Genomic DNA, 20,566 nt, shown 5'->3' on the forward strand with positions numbered 1-20,566 from the left:
TTGCCAGTTATTTAAAGCAAAATAAAAATAGGAGAAAGCGCATACAAACAATAAAGAAAATATAAAACATATTTGATGAACTAAACAACATACGCTTTATAAATGACGATGGAGAGTGAAAAGACTCCCGCAGCTGGGGAAATAACATACCGGCCCTAAATGACAAAATTAACTAACACTAGGGCAATTAACAACAAAAGTGTTTATTATACGATAACAAAATACAAGAAATAAACACAATAACTATACACTCGAAACTACAACAAACACATAAAGTATTCAGTCAACATAACGATAAAACTAATGTTACTTCTATAAGGTAGCAAGCCCAGTTCATGCAATACAAGGCACACCATATCACAAAAATACATTCTACAAAATCAATATGAATGTGTAAAGAAGAAAACTGTGAGGCAGGCGTAAACACAAAGAACATAGAAAATACATAATTTATGCGACCCCTTCTAGAAGGCAAATTTTGTTTTGGGTTGAGGTAGCATATGCAGTGCGCACCTGCACACGGCGCACCATCCCGTTCTTGTCTAACTTCTGGATGATCCCTTTCGGCCAGAGTCCTCTCTTTGCGTTAACGAACCACGTCGCCAACCGTGAAATTCCTCATCGGCTGAAGCCATTTTTGTCGCAATTATGACGAAGGCAAATACTTCTTTGTCAATCTCCCCCAAAATTGATCAGCAAGAAGTGGAACTTCCAAGATCGTCTGTAACTGTCTTCCTTGACAAACGTGTCTGGAAGCAGGTCGTTGTCCATTGTTCAGCAACATACTTGGCATCAATGCCAATTCATCCTTGCAGTCGTCGCTGAGTGGCACCAGAGGTCTGCTGTTTAAAATTCGTTCCACCTCAGCCATCAATGTCGGACAAGACATGAATTGTTTCCGAATGCCCATGCCATGATACTTTGTTACAATGAGCTCGGTTACAACCTGGTTAGATGGAAGAATCATCGGATGTTCGGTGATTAGAGGGACGGTTGAATTATGTAGCCTGCCACCAACGTACATATTGCATTTGACTAAAACCGGGCTTCAGTTCTTTCAGCGATAAAACTAAATACAACCATAATCAATATTAAGGTTTAAAACATCTGGGTATACTAATGTTCTCTCAATCAACAAGAGTGTTAAGCCAATTATTCCAAGTGTTAATATATAGTTCTGGAACCAGATCGTAAAAGCACTTCCACGAGGCTGTTAGTAAAGTCCTTGTAATAAAACGTCATTAAAAGAAACAACGCAGTGTTTTGCAACACAATCAAACACTATAATGAACTTAGGGCCCGTACAGTGGTGTGGTATATACCACGTTATATCGTTTACACAATTCCTATTAGCCAATACAGTCACATGTCCTTATTTTACATATTCATCGATTTCTTCCCTATATTGCCTAAAAGTTTTAGGGTTAGCAATAAACTTCTTCTTCAAAGATTGTAGCCTTTGAAGTGTCATTTTTCTATTCTTTAAAAGTTTAATATATTTCTTTTTCCAGAGTAATCCAATTTCATAGTGTCAGCCATTTCGCGAAACTGTTTTGTTCATAATTTTCAACGTACTTTTGTCGTTTAATGACATTTCGCTCTTTAGCGCACAATCAAGATCGTGAAAATTGCTCGAAAAAAACATCTGAAATTTTGTTGCATGATGTCGATACTTGTTCAGGCTCATGCATAAAGTTAACATTAGTTTGTTGGGACGATTTTCTTGGGTTAAGGTCTGAGCCAAACAACGCCCAACTCAACGCCGTATGCGGACCGAAAGGCTGGCACTTTTTGCCGTAACGCCATTCAGAAACCCTGAATGCATCGTGAACATTGAAGTAGCTCCACTGATTTTGTTTTAAGTTCAGAAAACTTTAGGTTATGCAGATGCGGATACATGTTTGCCACTTTCTTGGTTGTAATGCTGTTACCTATATTGACAATATGATCAAGTACCAAAAGCTTTTCGACAATAAACGATTCGGTTTGACCTCTTTTACATACAGTGAGTCAACTCGGCTCCCATGACTAGTTACTTAATTTGCTGTATAAAGCTCGGTGTGTTCTTTTGTCTCCTTCTAATTTCTTAACAAGGCTTGCAGTACAAATACTTGTATTTGAACCGTCATCCAGAAAAGCGTTCACAAAATTACTTTGATTGTTGCCCCACACTTTAACTGGCACAATCTTGAAACGTTTCACATTTTTAACGCTGTTACGGGAAACCTCGTTGCATGGCACAATAGCTGACTCGCTTTGCGGCTCCGATAGCGAGCTTTGTCTTCACTTTAGTAGATTATGACATCACAATTTAACTATAGCGGGCTTTGTCGTTACTTTGGTAGATTATGACATCACAATTTAACTATAGCGGGCTATGTTGTTACTTTGGTGGATTATGACATCACAATTAAACTACAGCGGGCTTTGTCGTTACTTTAGTTGATTATGACATCACAATTTAACTATAGCGGGCTTTGTCGTTACTTTAGTAGATTATGACATCACAATTAAACTATAGCGTCAAATCTTGTTAGACAACAATTCGAATAAGTATTTTAATGCAGCGTTGCTATTATTGTTACGTCATAGTGTCGTCATATCTCGTTTAAAAAGTTTTTAATTATTTTTAAATTGCAGCCGATTTGAAAATTAATCAAGATATAATTTTTGGTGCGTTTTGGTACCTGCGTGTTTTGATACAAAAATGTCGGAACAGACGGAAAGTTATTTTCAATTATTAGTGATAAATATTAATAAAAAAAATATAACTAGCTTGTTAAATGAGTTTAGAATAAAACAATTGTAACTTAAAACTTGCCGAAATGAGTTTGAAATTATTTATGTTTTTGTGCTTCTGGTTATGCTTAGCTGCATCCCAAAACAACCAAGTTTGTTTTAGTGCATGTCCCACTGCATCTGCTCATGAACCTTCTGAAACTAAACAAGGTAGACCAGGAAAGCTTGGCCCAGCTGGGGAGAAAGGTGAAAAAGGTTCAAGGGGTGAATTTGGGGCAATTGGGGGTCCTGGTGCCAGGGGTGAGCAAGGTTTCAGGGGTGAAATTGGCCCCATAGGTCCTAAGGGTGAAATTGGGTCAGTTGGGGGCGCTGGCGTTAGAGGTGAACAAGGTTTCAGGGGTGAAATTGGCCCCATAGGTCCTAAGGGTGAAGTTGGGTCAGTTGGGGCTACTGGAAAGTGTTCGTGTCATGATGAAATTGTTGCAGTAATAAAACGAGTTTTTCCTGATAAAGCAGGTATTTTGGTTACTTTATATTTGTTAAATAATAGTAATATCATCGGCTTACTGTTAAAACCTCAAAACTAAAATAAAAACAATTTTAAGATAATTAATTAACTTTTTAAACCTTGCAAGTCTATTTTGTATGGTTTATTAACATTGTTACTTATATAAACAAGTATACTTAATACAGTGGCATTTTTAAAGTGCTAAAACTTAATTGTAAAATTAATTTTATCATAGATATTTAGTTATTGTAGGGAATTGGGTTAGGAAGGTGGCAGAAGGGTCCAGCAATGGATTAAAATTCTTAAATATATTCCTAGGTAAAACCTTATTCAAATACAATTCTGGCTAACATACTTTATTGATAACAATATATATACAAAAATGGGGCGATAATATTACAATATGTTAAATCATTTCTAAACTAACATCATTATCATATAAAATACTCTAACTCCTTTCTCCACAATCACAATTATCAAAAATACAACACACTCACAACTTCGCCTTCCACGTAAAGCGACACCTTAATTAAATGGTACATAATTGACACAAACTAATATATTCAGCAAAAATCTAACGCATACATAGAAAAACTATGTCACTATTGATAATGTTTTTTTTAGGTTTTTACTATATAGTAAAAACTAAACAACAACAGGAAATGTTATTAAGATATAACCTAAATCCAAAATTGGGGCGTTGATATGTACATAGATAGCGTCTATAAAATGTTTGACTATTTTAATATAATGACGAAATATATTTGATTATTCTAATCACCTTATGGGTAATTAGATCTGTCCTTGAATAAAAAAGTATTTCTTAGTTTTCATACCCTTTTAAGTAACCAATACATATACATATTGTTTCTCTGTAATTCTCTTATTGTTAATAAATTTGCACGGCTTTTAACCGCATAGGATGGCAGCGAGTTTGCACAGTTATTTGGGTTCACAGAACGAAAGTTATTATTTTGCCTGAGAAGGGGTCCTTACGTATTCTTTTTGGGGGACGCGGAATTTTTTATTTTTTAGGATTCCGCCTCTCCTTTGTTCACTTTCTTTCACTCTTCGGTTTCTTTATTTTTTGTTCCTTTATTTTCCGGTTCCTCCATTTTCCGGTTCCTTCATTTTCCGGTTCCTTCATTTTCCGTTCCTTCATTCTCCGGTTCCTTTATTTTCCGGTTCTTTCATATTCCGGTTCCTTTATTTTCTGTTTTTTCATTCTCCGGTCCCTTCATTTTCCGTTCCTTTATTTTCCGGTTCCTCCATTTTCCGGTTCCTTCATTTTCCGGTTCCTTCATTTTCCGTTCCTTCATTCTCCGGTTCCTTTATTTTCCGGTTCCTTCATTTTCCGGTTCCTTCATTTTCTGTTTTTTCATTCTCCGGTCCCTTCATTTTCCGTTCCTTCATTTTCCGGTTCCTTCATTTTCCGGTTTCTTCATTTTCCGTTCCTTCATTCTCCGGTTCTTTCATTTTCCGATTCCTTCATTTTCCTGTTCCTTCATTTTCCGTTCTTTCATTCTACGGTCCTTTCATTTTCCGTTCTTTCATTTTCCGGTTCCTTCATTTTTCGTTCTTTCATTCTACGGTCCTTTCATTTTCCGTTCTTTCATTTTCCGTTCTTTCATTTTCCGGTTCCTTCATTTTCCGGTTCCTTCATTCTCCGGTCCCTTCATTTTCCGTTCCTTCATTTTCAGTTGACCCCTTTTTTGTACTTCATAATGGGTTGGTTCTGGTTGATAGTGTTGATAAAGTTTGTAAATATTTTTGTTTTTGATACCCCCAGTTTCACGGCGAAAATTACATCACGGCTGTCAATGCAGGTGATTTTTGCCGTTCTTTGCGAACCAGCACCACAGCTGTTTTGAGGCTAGAAAGCATTTGCTGCGTAATCGATTGCGATGCTAAGTGCTTTTCCTACATTATTATATTAACACCCGATATTTAGTTATTATGTCAGTTTTAATTTAACAACATTTGTATGTTAACAAAACTTTAACCACTCGATCTTTTTACTTAAAATACAAGGTTATTTAAAGTTCAAAAATCAAATGATAAATTAATAAAAAGATATTTTTAATTACAAACTAAATCATTTTTTAAATTCCGCTAAATTTATATTTGTTTTCAAATTTTGAGTTACGAGGTTCTAACAGTAAGCAGACAATATAACAATTTATAAACATTTTGTAATATTTAATTTTACAATTTAAGTATTTAAGAGTTAAGCTAAATCATGCCAACTTATAAGATTAATTCTAAATAAACATAAATATTTATAGTTAGTGTTTGTGCGCTTGGGTTAAAAGATGGAAGAATACCGGATAGTGACATCACAGCTAGTTCTTATTGGGACAGCAGCACCCACTCACCACATAAAGCTAGGTTGGATGCTCATACCCATGGTTGGTTATCTAAACAATGTGAGTTATTGGAATTATTTTCTATCTTATAATAAAGTTTCACAACTTTTGTAATTAGTGGAAAATAAACATTAACATTGTTTTAATTAATAGACAGGGTTGGGGAATGGATCCAAATTGACTTCAAGACATCAACTCAAGTGACAGGAGTTGTGACACAAGGAGATTACTCTTATTATTATTGGGTCACCAGCTTTAAGATATCTTATGGGTCCAGTACATCAGATATGCAGTTCATCCAAGATAATGGAAATGATCTGGTAAGCTTAAATTTAAAACGAAAATTTATTTTGTTTAACTTATTAAAGTTTAGAAACAGTTTTTAATTAATTGGTGTTAATTAATTTAAAAAAACTTATTTTATTAAAAATGTTTCAATTAAAATCACCAAAACTTGTTTTTAAAAGTTGTGTGTTGTTTACAATCTAGATAATAATAACCAAGCAAACCATTGTTTAAACAATCCCCATTCTAATTGTTTTGTGATGTCATAGCTTGTTACAAAACTTAATTATTCGTTGTTTGTAACAATAAAGGGTCTGCGACAGTTTTAAATTTTTTATTAATCTAAAAGAAAAGTTTTGTAATTTTAAAAATTGACATTGTAAAAATCCCGCGAACCGGTGTGAAAATAATTATGTGGGTTTTTCTTATGTTTGTACTCGGTCTTCAGTCGTTGTTTGACTGGAAAAACGTTTTTTTATTAAAACATGTCCAATATAGCAATATTGATGTTTTTTAAATTCTACAGGTTCTAAGGCTAAACTGGAGCACAATTTTTTACCGATTTTGTATTTCAGTTTTATTATTTTCCAGTGCTGACTTTCTCTTACATTTTTAGCCCCAAATGGGGTTTACTACTTGTTGAAAGACGTTTTTATGTTTTTTCCAAGTAGTAAATAAGTTGTGAGTTTATAATTTAACGCAAGTTATAATCTACTGTTTTCTTAAGGCCGAACGTAGCTACTTTGGTCCCAGCGTACGAAGTAGCTTGGAAAGTAGTTTATAGTACCTAACTTACTTAAAAACAGCATTCTTTTTAGCCTTAGTGTTAATTAAAAACAGTTTTTTTAAAGTGCAGGCTACATTTGATTTTGTGGTTGTGATTTATGTCCATAAAACTGTTTTTTTACAAGACATGGAACGTATTTATATCACGTTGCTATGGACGCTGTTCTAGCTCCCTAAAAACAGTGTCAACACGAATGCTTAAATTATGCACAACTTAAATATAAAGTCGATAACTTAAATTTAAACATCGTCGTAACATTTTTTTATTTAAAATAGCAAAAATCTGTAACTTTTGGGCAGGAAATAAGCCATTTAGATTGTAATCAGGGGGTGGCAAACACGTCACAATGCCCTTTATAAACATTTTAATTTTGCATGTTGCAGTCCCTTTAAGTTAAATGTGAAGCGATGAACAACGCGCGATTATTAAAGTTATAAAATTTAAATAATTAATATCTTAAACCTGAATATTATTACGTTGAATATTATATTAAATCTTTTTTAAGGTCTTTGTTGGTAATGAAGATATTAGGGGTTACAAGTTCAACAACTTTCCTCAACCTATAAGTGCTCGCTATGTTCGATTGTATCCACAAACCTGGCGTAGTGAGCCCCATCTTCGCATGGAGCTTTTATCTTGCTAGTAATCACATATTTCTTTCGGTTAATTATTTTAATTCCTAGTTGTTAATTAAAATTCTTTAGTTATGTACTATATTAAAACTTGTAAACTAATTAATTGTATAATTTGAACAAATAATCCGTGTTATATTAATTAAATCTTACAAAAAGTAAAATTCTGTAAATGTACTAAAATGTTAAGGCTGTAATATTTGGGTTTATTAAATGTGTGAATAAACATAATGTAACAAAGTCTATAGTAGTAATATTTAAATTTCCTATTTTCAAGTGAACAGTTGCTGCGATGTCAAATCGTAGGTCTAATATTTGGTAAAGACTGTAATCAAAGATAGTGAAAGTAAAGCAATGTGTAATAAATGCAAATTAGTTATTTCAAGTGGCAGGCAACAAAACAAGTTATAATACTAAAAATGTGCAGCCATTTTTATTGACGAAATGTTTTAAATGACGAAGGTTTTAGAGACCTTATATAAGTTCTAGAGCCCAGGTTTAAAATACCATCCCGCACAATACTACCTGCTCTTAAAACAGAGGTGTGGGAAGGATTAGAAGACGAGATTGAACAAAAAGTAAGTGCTGTTACGATTACTACTGATTTGCGGACCAGCAAGCAAACAATTAGCTACATCGGTGTAACTGGGTCAAACAAAGAAGGTATTGGCCCTATTAGTGTCACAATTGTAACTTATTTTGGATATATCCCCATAAGCTAAGTTTAAATTTTATAAACAAACAGTTTTTGATGTTGATTTAAAATGAAATTGTTATTTATTTGCTGACAAGCTTTGACGTATTTTTCCTCCCTATTTAAATAATAAGTTTCAATGCTTTTAACTATAACTCGTTTATCGAATTTGCGGGTTATTTAACAACTCTTTTCACATGGGAACTCTAACCTCGTTTTTCTGGTATTGAATTATTTTTTCAACAATTCATTTCTGCTTTTTATTAAATGCAAATGTTCGTTTTAAACAGTTAGGCAATTTCGTTCTGCTGAACGGACGCCACTCAAAAAACATGGATTTAGACATTACTTAAATTGATTTCGATTTAACTTAAGTTTTCGACTTAACTTAAATTTCTGAGTTTATTTCCGTAAGAATTAGCCAGAATTTTATATTATTGTAAACAACCAACAACTAAAAACATTTCGTAATTAATAAAAACAAAAAAATATGATATTATTAAGGTTTGTTATTCCGTGTTATATTAATTAAATCTTACAAAAAATAAAATTCTGTAAATGTACTAAAATGTTAAGGCTGTAATAGTTGAGTTTATTAAATGTGTGAATAAACATAATGTAACAAAGTCTATAGTAGTAATATTTAAATTTCCTATTTTCAAGTGAACAGTTACTGCGATGTCAAATCGTAGGTCTAATATTTGGTAAAGACTGTAATCAAAGATAGTGAAAGTAAAGCAATGTGTAATAAATGCAAATTAGTTATTTCAAGTGGCAGGCAACAAAAGAAGTTATAATACTAAAAATGTGCAGCCATTTTCATTGACGAAATGTTTTAAATAACGAAGGTTTTAGAGACCTTATGAAAGTTCTAGAGCCCAGGTTTGAAATACCATCCCGCACAATACTACCTGCTCTTAAAACAGAGGTGTGGGAAGGATTAGAAGACGAGGTTGAACAAAAAGTAAGTGCTGTTACGATTACTACTGATTTGCGGACCAGCAAGCAAACAATTAGCTACATCGGTGTTACTGGGTCAAACACAGAAGGTATTGGCCCTATTAATGTCACAATTGTAACTTATTTTGGATAAATCCACATAAGCTAACTTTTAATTTTATAAACAAACAGTTTTTGATGTTGATTTGAAATTGAATTGTTATTTATTTGCTGTCAGGCTTTGGCGTATTTTTCCTCCCTATTTAAATAATAAGTTTCAATGCTTTTAACTATAACTCGTTTATCGAATTTGCGGGTTATTTAACAACTCTTTTTACATGGGAACTCTAACCTCGTTTTTCTGGTATTGAATCATTTTTCCAACGATTCATTTCTGCTTTTTATTAAATGCAAATGTTCGTTTCTAAAAGCAGTTACTGAAATTCTGAGTTTATTTTTGTAAGAATTAGCCAGAATTTTATATTCTTGTAAACAACCAACAACTAAAAACCGTTCGTAATTAATAAAATTTGCTACATATTCTTGCATGATTCCCACTGCTAGCATGTTATAGCTTCTTTAAGTAGGACCTGAGGTCCTTGGTTTGATTCCCACTGCTGGCATGTTGTAGGATCTTTAAGTAAGAACCTGAGGTCCTTAGTTTGATTCTCACTGATGGCATGTTGTAGGATCTTCAAGTAAGAACCTGAGGTCCTTGGTTTGATTCCCACTGATGCCATGTTTGTAGGATCTTTAAGTAAGAACCTGAGGTCCTTAGTTTAATTCCCACTGATGGCATGTTGTAGCATTTTTAAGAAAGAACCTGAGGTCCTTAGTTTAATTCCCACTGATGGCATGTTGTAGGATCTTCAAGTAGGAACCTAAGGTTTTTAGTTTGATTCCCACTGATGCCATGTTTGTAGGATCTTCAAGTAAGAACCTAAGGTCCTTGGTTTGATTCCCACTGATACCATGTTTGTAGGATCTTCAAGTAAGAACCTAAGGTCCTTGGTTTGATTCTCACTGATGGCATGTTGTAGGATCTTTAAGTAAGAACCTGAGGTCCTTAGTTTGATTTCCACTGATGGCATGTTGTAGGATCTTCAAGTAAGAACCTGAGGTCCTTGGTTTGATTCCCACTGATGCCATGTTTGTAGGATCTTCAAGTAAGAACCTAAGGTCCTTGGTTTGATTCCCACTGATGCCATGTTTGTAGGATCTTTAAGTAAGAACCTGAGGTCCTTAGTTTGATTTCCACTGCTGGCATGTTGTAGCATTTTTAAGTAAGAACCTAAGGTTTTTAGTTTGATTCCCACTGATGGCATGTTATAGCATATTTAAGAAGGACCTGAGGACTTTAGTTTGATTCCCACTGATGGCATGTTGTAACATCCTTAAGACCTGAGATCCTGGGTTTAATTCCCACTGATGGTATGTTGTAGCATCTTTATTATTAGCCTTATAGTGTGCATCATTATGAAAAAAGAACTCAAAAGAACTCATGATTAGCCTTATAGTGTGCATCATTATGAAAAAAGAACTCAACTCATGAACTCAACTTTTTAATTATCTTTTACTAAAATCTTGTGCCTTGAAATGCTCTTTTAAGAAAATCTCATGCTCTAAATATGTTAAATATCTTTCCTATATTTAGGTAAAAAGTCGTTTTTTTCATTTTTAAAGAGTATGGGCAGATACTTTTCAAGGGAAGATTAGGGTAAGGTTTAAAAATTCCGCTTTTCCGCATTTTATAAACCGGACGAACGACGCAAGCTTTCAATTTTCAACATGTCACAATTTTCACCCAAAACATTTTTTATTTACAAAAATCAAAAAAATTGTCGTTTAAAATAAATTTTTGCTTATGCTAAGCCAACACATATACAAAGCGTAAACTTGGACTTTTACAAAGGACCACAAATAGCTTCATTTTAAGCTTAACCTAGGCTCAAGATTTCGATGTTCAACTAACAGTTAGGGAAGTGTAAATGGGAGGCCTCCCAGCGACAATGGGAGGCCAACCACTTCTCCGTACGTGGATATTCGTTGGTTTTATAAGCGCGTCTGATTAGCTTGTAGTGCCCTTAGGCCGATGGCTTTGATCGACTGTTCGCTTTTTTGAATATCGGATCACCTAGGCTATGGCAGGAACTGTTTTCCCCTAAGTTGGCATAGTTTTAAAGCTTTGGTCCGTTTAGGTAGTTAGGTCGCTTGCTGGTTTTTTTGGTAGATGTCTTGCGCTTTAGTCTTATTAGTTAGGTTGCTTGCTAGTTTTTATGTAGATGTCTTGCACTACAGTCTTAGTAGTTAGGTCGCTTGCTGGTTTTTTTGGTAGATGTCTTGCGCTTTAGTCTTATTAGTTAGGTTGCTTGCTAGTTTTTTTGGTAGATGTGTTGCGCTTCAGTCTTAGTAGTTAGGTTGCTTGCGAGATTTTTTGGTAGATGTGTTGCGCTTTAGTCTAAGTAGTTAGGTCACTTGTTAGGATTTTTGGTAGATGTCTTGCACTACAGTCTTAGTAGTTGGTTCGCTTGCTAGGTTTTTTGGTAGATGTGTTGCGCTTCAGTCTTAGTAGTTAGGTTGCTTGCGAGATTTTTTGGTAGATGTCTTGCGTTTTAGTCTTAGTAGTTAGGTCGCTTGGTAGTTTTTGAGGTGAATATCTTGGGCTTGTTTGTTTGTGATAAAAATGGTAAAACATCGTTTTTTGTAAAGTTTCTAATTCATGTTTATTTGGTAAAATGTTTTTAGTTAAATTATGTTAAGGCAGCCTGGTTTAGTAGTCAGAACACTTGGCTTTTCTATACGAGGTCCTGGATTCAATTCCCACTGCTCTCATGCACTAGCGCATTAAGTAAGGTGCTATAAACGACATAAACTCTTGCTAAGTCATTATTTATAAAGCAGTTTATTTATTGTGCAAATATAATAATATTCTAACCTGCTAAAGGCAACTCAAGATTGGGTCGGTGTAATAGTTGTTGCCCTATATTTAGGTCTTGAAGGCGACTTTCTTGCAAAGAATATTTAAAACGTGGTGACATTTTTCGTACGCCGCATATGAGTAACTACTTCAACTTTTTGTTGACATCGCGTTGAGGAAATGTGATTTTGTAAACAGACCAAAAACAGATGTTTTTAGATTAATTGAGCAAATTATAAAGTAAAAACAAAGAAATGTTAAGATATATTTAAGTTAAAAAAATCAGAAAAGTTATGGTCTGGCAATATTTGCCAAAATTGTTTGCGTTAGCTGATATATTCTGGATAAAATTTTAAGTTAATTTTAGGCATAAATTAAATCTTTTTTGTTGAATAATGTTTTTATTATTTTATTAAAATTTAAACGAATAACGAACAATTTTTATTTATCAAATTTTAAAATTATATATACTTTAATAATGGCAGCATGGTGTAGTGGTCAGAACACTTGGCTTCACTACATGAGGACCTGGGTGTAAAAATATAGTTTAACAGAATTTAAATTCAGTTTACTTTAACATTAGGAAAACAATTTGGAAATGGTTAAAACATTTAAAGGGGAGCCCATGTATCATTGGTATTGTATAACAATCCTAATGTTGTGTTATGGGTTTGGGGAGTTGGGTCATTTTATGGTTGGTGTCACCTCAAAGGAAATGGCACAGGACGTTCAATTTGGAGACATGGCTTGTTTGACCTTGGACATAAATGTTGAAAAACTGTCAAACACAAAATGCGGAGATGTGAAGAATTCAACACAGTGAGTAGTTGTTAATTTTGCATGCTAATATTATTTTATTTTCTTAGATCTATATTAGACAATACCAAAGGTAAACATTAACAAAAATTTGGAGAATGTGGGATGGAAAGAAAATTTTGTATTTTACTGCGAGATAAAGTTGATATTTACTTAAGCAGTGAGAATCAAACCCAGGATCTTAACTAACGATGCTACAACATGCCAGTAGTAAGAATCAAACCAAGAACTTCAGGTCTTTCTAACGATGCTACAACATGTCAGCAGTGAGAATCAAACCCAACATCTCAGGCCTTACTTTAGAATGCTACAATATGCCTGCAGTAGGAATCAAACCCAGGATCTCAGGTCTGACTTAAGGATGCTACAACATGCCAGCAGTTAGAATCAAACCCAGGATCTTAGGTCTTACTCAAGGATGATACAACATGCCAGCAGTGGGAATCAAACCCAGAATCTCAGGCCTTACACGAATGCTACAAAATGCTAGCAGTGGGAATTAAATTCAGGACCTTAGGTCTTACTCAAGGATGCTACAACATGCTAACTAACAAAGTAAATTATTAATAATCTTAATTTTTAGATGTAATCTCATGGGATGGAATGGAACGATATATTGTGAATGGAATTACTCAGGCCAGGGAATAGAATACCAAGTTCTTGCTGGTCCAATATTTATTGCCATTTTTACTGTTATGGGAGTTGTAATGGGAATTGTTGGCGATAAATATAACATGTTGATTACCGACTATTTTTTATATTAATTTATCCTCGATGTGGAAAGGTCAACTTCACGACATAAACATAAAGTAACATCATTTACTCTGACCCAGTCTCAAGTTGCCTTCAACAGTTTGAGATATTATAGATTTTAATTGCCCGATAATTATGCTGCTGATTAAGTGTTGGCTTAGCAGGAGTTTAAACTGTTTATAGCGCAACAGCATGAGAGCTATGAGGATAAATTTTTTTTTAGAAATTAAAGAGAATTTTTCATTGAGTAAAAAAGAGTTAATAGAAAATGTGCTATTGTTAGTAAAATGGTGGTTTTGGGCATATAGTTTTTGGTAAAATGTCAGTAACTCCATTTTCTATGCAAACCTAAAATCTCTTAAAACTTTTTTTTTATTTATTTTGCTTTTTAATTATTTAAATTTTTAATTAACTTTTATAAAAGTCTTTTTATTTTATGGTTTAGAATCCAGATATTATCTGCAAGTGTTTTCTTTTACTCGGTAATGACTTTTACCACCGGATTTGCCGACACTTATTGGTTGTTAGCTTTGCTGAGAGTTGGCTTTGGGGCAGGGTGAGTTTAAAGTTTGTTTCAGTAAAAAAATATTTAAAAAAAAAAAAGTTTTTTGTACCAGTTATTATTTTTAACTAAATTTGTAGGTGAAGCATGGTGTAGTAGTAAGAGCACTTGGCATCACTACATGAGGTCCTGTGTTCAATTCCCACTGCTCTTATGCTAGGGTCTTAACAAACCTTAATAATATCAAATTTTTTGTATGTATAATAAATTCTTTTAAAAACCTAAACCTTTTTTTCTCAGAGAGTCGGCCCTCTTACCTCAAGTTTGGTGGCCGACATTTTCTCACAGAAAGTTCGAGCTTTTGCGATGAGTTTTTTCAACTTTGGAATTTATTTTGGATATGGTTTGGCATTTGCTGTTGGAAATTATGTGACTGACGCCAACATTCTTGGAATGGTGAAAATTTTTTAAATATTTTTTGAACGACAGTGCGGTGTAGTAGTCAGAACACTTGGCTTTACTACATGAGAACCTGGGTTCGATTCCTACTACTCTCATAACGTAGTAGCCTACCCTATTTTTGAACAATTTATTTTTAGGTTTTTTTATCAAATCAACCCCCAAAAAATTAATTTTATTGTTTTGAATTGATTTTTAACTAATCTTTTGTTAATTTTTTCTTAGAGCTGGCATTGGTGTTACTTTATAGCTGGAGCTCCAGGCATAATTATGGCGATTATTTTATATTTCTCTGTCAAAGAACCAGAACGTAAAATTATAGAACAAGCCGAAGAGAATAACAAATATGAGATAGATTTTGGTATTTAATACTTTTGTTAAAATGTTTAATAAATGAAACTGTTTTTTGTAATTCTTTATCCTCGATGTGGGAAGGTCGATCTCATGACCTAAACATAGAATAACATCAGTTACTCAAATTGACTTTGGCAGTTTGGGATATTATGGAATATATTTGTCCGATAATTATGCTGCTGGTTAAGTTCTGGCTCAGCAGGAGTTCACACCAGTTATAACACCTTACTTAAGGGCGCTACCACATGAGAGCAGTGGAGATTGAACCCACGACCTCATGGTGGTGTAGCAACTGTTCTTACCACTACACCATTCTGCCATTTTCATTATAAGAATTATGTTTTTTAAGTCTGCCGTAAAATTTCTTATTTTTTTGGAGAAATGTTTAAAAGTTATTTGGCCTATTTTGCAAACTATATTTTTAACTAAGCTATTTATAAACCTGGCTATAAATTTTATTATTTAGAAAAGCAGTCGGTGTTGAAATCAATTTTGACAACTTTCAAATTATTTATCAAATCTCCAACTATCTTATTGTTACTGGTTGGGGCTTCATTCAGACATTCTGGTGAGTTTTTATATTTATGAATAAAATCCTTAGTCGGTGCTTCAACATGCCGCTACTGGGAATCAAACTTTAAACCTCACCCTGCATACTGTAGGTCTTTGGTTCAATCCCTACTGCTCTCATGTTGTAGTGTCCTTGAGTAAGGCGCTATAAGCGGTATGTACTCCTGCTAAGCCAACACTTAATCAGCAGCTTAATTATCGGGCAACTATATTCTCTATAATATCCCAAACTGCTACAGGCAACTCGAGACTGGGTCGGAGTAGCTTGTGTTACTCTATGTTTAAGTCGCGCATTCGACTTTCCCACATCGAGGATAAAGATATATACAAAAAAATAATAATAATATCCCAAACTGCTAAAGTTAACTCGAGACTGGGTCGGGGTAACAAATATTCATCTTTGTTTAGTCAAGTTAACCTTCCCACATCGAGGATAACAAAATCTAAATTAAATTTTAATATTTTCAGCAAGTTTTTGTTGGTCTTACAACAGTCAGTTATATTTTGATCAATATTACCCCGGCACTGAGGTGGGGTTGTGGATGAGTTTAACTTCCATCGTTGGTGGAACGATTGGGATAATCACTGGTGGAATTTTGTCCGATTTACTCGCTTCTAAATACGGTAATCTTTATTTTGATCATCTTATTAAAAATCGATTTTACTGAATGGACATTTTTCTAAAATAGTTTTCGAAAACGGCATTATCTGAAAATTTTGACATAAATTAAAGGTTGGCAGCATGGTGTAGTGGTCAAAACCCCTGTCTTTACTACATAAGTTCCGTTGTTCGATCCCCACTGCTTCCATGCTGTAGAGCCCTTGAGTAAGGCGCTATAAACGATATTAACTTCTGCTGAGCCAGCACTTAATCAGCAGCTTAATTATTGAGAAATTAATATATCCCAAACTGTCAACTTGAGACCGGGTCGGGGTAACTGATGTTACTCTATGTTTAGGTTGTGCATTCGACCTTCCCACGTTAAAGATAAATAAGTACAATAAAACAGTTTTATTTTCAGAGAAGGGATAGGATATAAAGGGGTTAATATAAATGTCCCATTATATGTAAATTGACAGTATTATTAATATAACACAAATTTTGTAGATTTGTATTTAGAAATATTCCATTTTTTGGGGGGTTTAATTTTAAATCTAATTTTTTTAGGTGTACGAACAAGATTGTGGGTTTTGGTCATTAGTCAAGCAATAGCCTGCCCTCTAGCGGCGGGAACTCTTTACTTTTCTCCGCCTTATGCTTTTATTTCGCTCTTTGGAGCTTATTTATTCGGTAAATAGTTTCATATTTTTTTAAGAGAACAGTTACCCCGACCCAGTTTTGTGATGACTTTATTGTAATCAAATTTAATTTAAAACACAGCGGAAATGTGGTTCGGAGTTTTGTTCACTGTTTTGGTTGAGTTCTTTCCTGCCCAGTCACGCGCGACGGCGATCGCTATGTTTATTTTTGTGATCAATAATATCGGAGGGAATGCCCCTCTTATAGTACCACCTATGATCAAAGTTTTAGGTTTCAGGGAAGCACTGTACATCGTTTACCCAGGATTTTACTTGGCTAGTAAGTTTTTTTTTTCTTTATAACTGTTTATCCTCGATGTGGGAAGGTCGACTTTACGACCTAAACATGGAGGTATATTTCTTACCCTGACCCAGTCTCGAGTTGCCTGTGGCAGTTTAGGATATTATAGATTATAATGCCTGATAATTATGCTGCTGATTAAGTGTTGGCTTAGCAGGAGTTTATAGCACCTTACTCAATAAAGTTACAGCTTGAGAGCAGTGGGAATCGAACCCAGGACCTTATGCAGCAAAGCCAAGTTTTTTAAATAATATTTTATTGGTTTATATAGTTTGATTTTTAAACCTGGTTTAATTTATTTTTTTAGTTTTTACGAAAACTTTTTTCTAATTTCAGGTTCTTTTTTCTTTTTGTTGACTCAAATTTCTCTTCTGCGTGGTTCACCGCACATGAGCATTGAAGCGAATAATTGTGAAGAAAGTGAAGCGATATTTAATAAAACGAAACTTTAAATTGAAAAAAAAATTGAAGTTTTAAATTATGTTAAACATTTATAAATTTAAAAAATTTTACCATGACAATATTTTAATTTTATTAAATATTTATTAGTGAAATTTTTTTTATAATTTTTTGCCAAAATTTTTTTAAAGTTATTTTTAATATTATACTAGTGAGTTATTTTAGTTCCTAAATTATTTGTTGCCATTCTTACTGTTTTTATTTTCTAATTTATATCAACTAAACAGAAATTTAAATAATGTTAATTTTACAGTTTTTATTACTTTTAAGATTTTGTATTTCCTTACTTTATAATTACTCCATATTTTATGAGAAATTATTATTGTTTTATATTTCTGAAATATATTTTGTTTTTGTTACTTCTTTTAAAATTTTAGAAATCTATAAAATTGATATCATCTATTTTTTGAGATTATTTTTCGAAAATGCAATTTATTAAAGGTATGTGCCGATCAAAATGGTGATCGTATATGTTATTCAGCCATCAATAGAACTTCCTGTTATACAGCCATCAATATTTGTCCTAGGTGTATTTACCGAGTTTCATTTATCGATATTATAAATGATTAACCAAGTTCAACAACCTTATAGCATATTCGCTTTTAATTTAATTAAATATTCGTCATCAGGTTTTGCGTCATATTTAGCTGACACCACCATGTTGACAATACTCAGTTTAATGTAAACTACCAAGTTGTTTGGTATGGGATAACTTACTGCTTTAAAATGTAATAAAATTAACTTAAAATTTCGTTGTTTAAAAGTTGGTTTGGTTTTTAAATTATTTACATTTTGTTGCTTTTAATTTTAGTTCGATGTCCTAGCAACAGGACAATTTTTTTTTGGGGGGGGGTTTAATTAATTTAAAAAAATAATAATTATTGGTAATTATTAAACATTTGGCAGCGTGGTGTAGTTGTAAGAACACTTGCTGCACCAACATGATGTCGTGGGTTCAATCCCCACTGCTCTTATGCTGTAGCGCCCTCGAGTAAAGTGCTATAAACGGTGAAAACTCCTGCTGAGTCAGCACTTAATCAGCAGCATAATTATCGGGCAATTATAATCTCTATATTATCCCAAACTGCTTAATGCAACTCGAGACTGGGTAACTCTATGTTTAGTTCGCGCAATCGACCTTCCCACATCGAGGATAAAGATATATTCAAAAAAAACTTGTGACTAATTCTCCTTAATTTAAAGATTGCCTTTTTCTACCTGTTTCAAACCAGCATTTTACGAAAAAATACCAGAATTTATAAACAAAAAATTTCAGAATTTATAAACAAAACATTTTAATTTTATTTTAACGTAAGGTTGTTGTCAGAATATATTTTATCAGTTTTTGAGGTGTAGATAACAGAGGTGGCTCATGGGCTATATAACTAGAAAGGAGGAATAATTTTAAAAAATCGCAGCATCGCGAGATGAATCTGGCGAAAATTATTGATTAGTTGACTGCAGTTTATATCTTGAATAATGTAGGATCTAATAAACTATTACTATGGCTTAAACAATTATTAACCCCAATAGAGTACGCTGCAAAGATGGGCATCGATAAGAAGGCCACACTTAATTAAAACAAAAATGCGACAAAAACTATATGATACGAAACACAAACTACAAAGTATTTAATTAACAAATTAAGTATAAAAGCGAAAATCTAATTGTATGTTAAACCTTACTTCGGCCTTCCTTATTTATAAGTTTTTACGTCCAGAGAACTGACCAAAAAGGTTACCAGACACTTCAGCCCGAAGATTTTTTTTAGAACAGCGGGGATTTTGCATTTTAATTACCGCGTGAAATTTTATTTTCGCGTAGTTTTATACAGTTTTTTAGACAGTATTTGAAATAAAATAAGCAGTAAATTAATAGTTTTTTTAAAGAATAATGTGCAAGAACATGTTATCTTTCTTTTCCCGTGTCAATTTATTTTTTAATTTTACAAACTAAAACTTATAAAAAAATAATTTGAAAGCGCGCGCTTTTAGGTGACGCAAGACGATGCATTATGATATCACGTATTTTGCGAAATAGGGCCGTATTTCTAAACAATATTTGAAGAAAAAGCATTAATTTATCATTTTTTACACTGAAGAATGTGCATAAATATGAAGATTTGTTCTGTAAAAAAAAACGGCGGGGAGTCGGCGATGAAATTCCCGTGAATAAAGTCAGCGTAAGACCATATTTTACCGATATTCAAAATAAAATTTTGCATAAAGTACAGTATATATAAGTTTTTATTGGTTGTTACGTTAATGACATATGTTAGTTTTTAGAATATTATTTTTTTTTGAAGATTTTGTTTCAAAAACCTTTTTATAAACGGATTAAAGACGGGTGCTTCTGGCCTGCAAAATTTTACGACTAATAGCTTTTGGCCTGCAAATTTTTTTATTAAACTGCGGAGAGTCTGCAACGTAAAGCCCGCGTATACCTTTAACGCAAGAACATATTTTACCGACATTTAAAATGAAATTTGGCGAAAAGTATAATAGTTAAAAAAGTTTTAACCGGTTGTTAAGATAAATATATATGTTAATTTTTTAAATATTTCATTTTTTAAATATTTTTATCTCGAAAACGTAATTTTAAAACGCATTAAATGACATAAAGTTTATTGATCACCTAGGGAAAAGATTGTCGTTAACTGCCCGCACAATGGCAACTGTTGCGCTATTTAGTTCAATGGCAACTTTTGCGCTATTCAGTTCAATGGCAACTGTTGCGCTATTTAGTTCAATGGTAGCTGTTGCGCTATTTAGATCAATGGCAGCTGTTGCGCTATTTAGTTCAATGGCAGTTAAATTAAACTGTGAGGCAGGTCGTCGCTGAGTGGCACCAGAGGTCTGCTGTTTAAAATTCGTTCCACCTCAGCCATCAATGTCGGACAAGACATGAATTGTTCCCGAATGCCCATGCCTGTTATGATACTTTGTTACATTGAGCTCGGTTACAACCTGGTTAGATGAAAGAATCATCGGATGTTTGGTGATTAGAGGGACGGTTGAGTTATGTAGCCTGCCACCAACGTACATATTGCCTTTGACTAAAACCGGGCTTCAGTCCTTTCAGCGATAAAACTAAATACAACCATAATCAATATTAAGGTTTAAAACATCTGGGGATACTAATGTTCTCTCAATCAACAAGAGTGTTTAGCCAATTATTCCAAGTGTT

General features: G+C 33.5%; 1 protein-coding gene across 1 annotated transcript; it reads left to right on the forward strand.

Annotated features, from left to right (window-relative positions):
* The first annotated feature begins 2,825 nt into the window (after window positions 1-2,825).
* Window positions 2,826-20,221, forward strand: LOC145755970 (uncharacterized). The gene is made up of 13 exons (XM_082572181.1): window positions 2,826-3,255; window positions 5,533-5,673; window positions 5,767-5,933; window positions 12,451-12,686; window positions 13,267-13,419; window positions 13,882-13,992; window positions 14,241-14,394; window positions 15,262-15,319; window positions 15,790-15,945; window positions 16,490-16,612; window positions 16,703-16,900; window positions 17,258-17,341; window positions 20,019-20,221. Exons 1-13 carry the CDS (start codon window positions 2,826-2,828, stop codon window positions 20,219-20,221), a joined length of 2,214 nt encoding a protein of 737 aa, XP_082428307.1.
* Window positions 20,222-20,566: the final 345 nt, after the last annotated feature.

The sequence above is a fragment of the Corella eumyota genome, chromosome 6 (genome assembly GCF_963082875.1).
Source record: "Corella eumyota chromosome 6, kaCorEumy4.1, whole genome shotgun sequence".
NCBI lineage: Eukaryota > Metazoa > Chordata > Ascidiacea > Phlebobranchia > Corellidae > Corella > Corella eumyota.

Coding starts and splice junctions, on each gene's coding strand:
- LOC145755970 (XM_082572181.1), top strand. CDS start 2,826: ATGAGTTTGAAATTATTTATGTTTTTGTGCTTCTGGTTATGCTTAGCT. Junction 3,256..5,532: donor AGTTTTTCCTGATAAAGCAG/GTATTTTGGTTA, acceptor AAATATTTATAG/TTAGTGTTTGTGCGCTTGGG. Junction 16,613..16,702: donor CTTTGGAGCTTATTTATTCG/GTAAATAGTTTC, acceptor TTTAAAACACAG/CGGAAATGTGGTTCGGAGTT.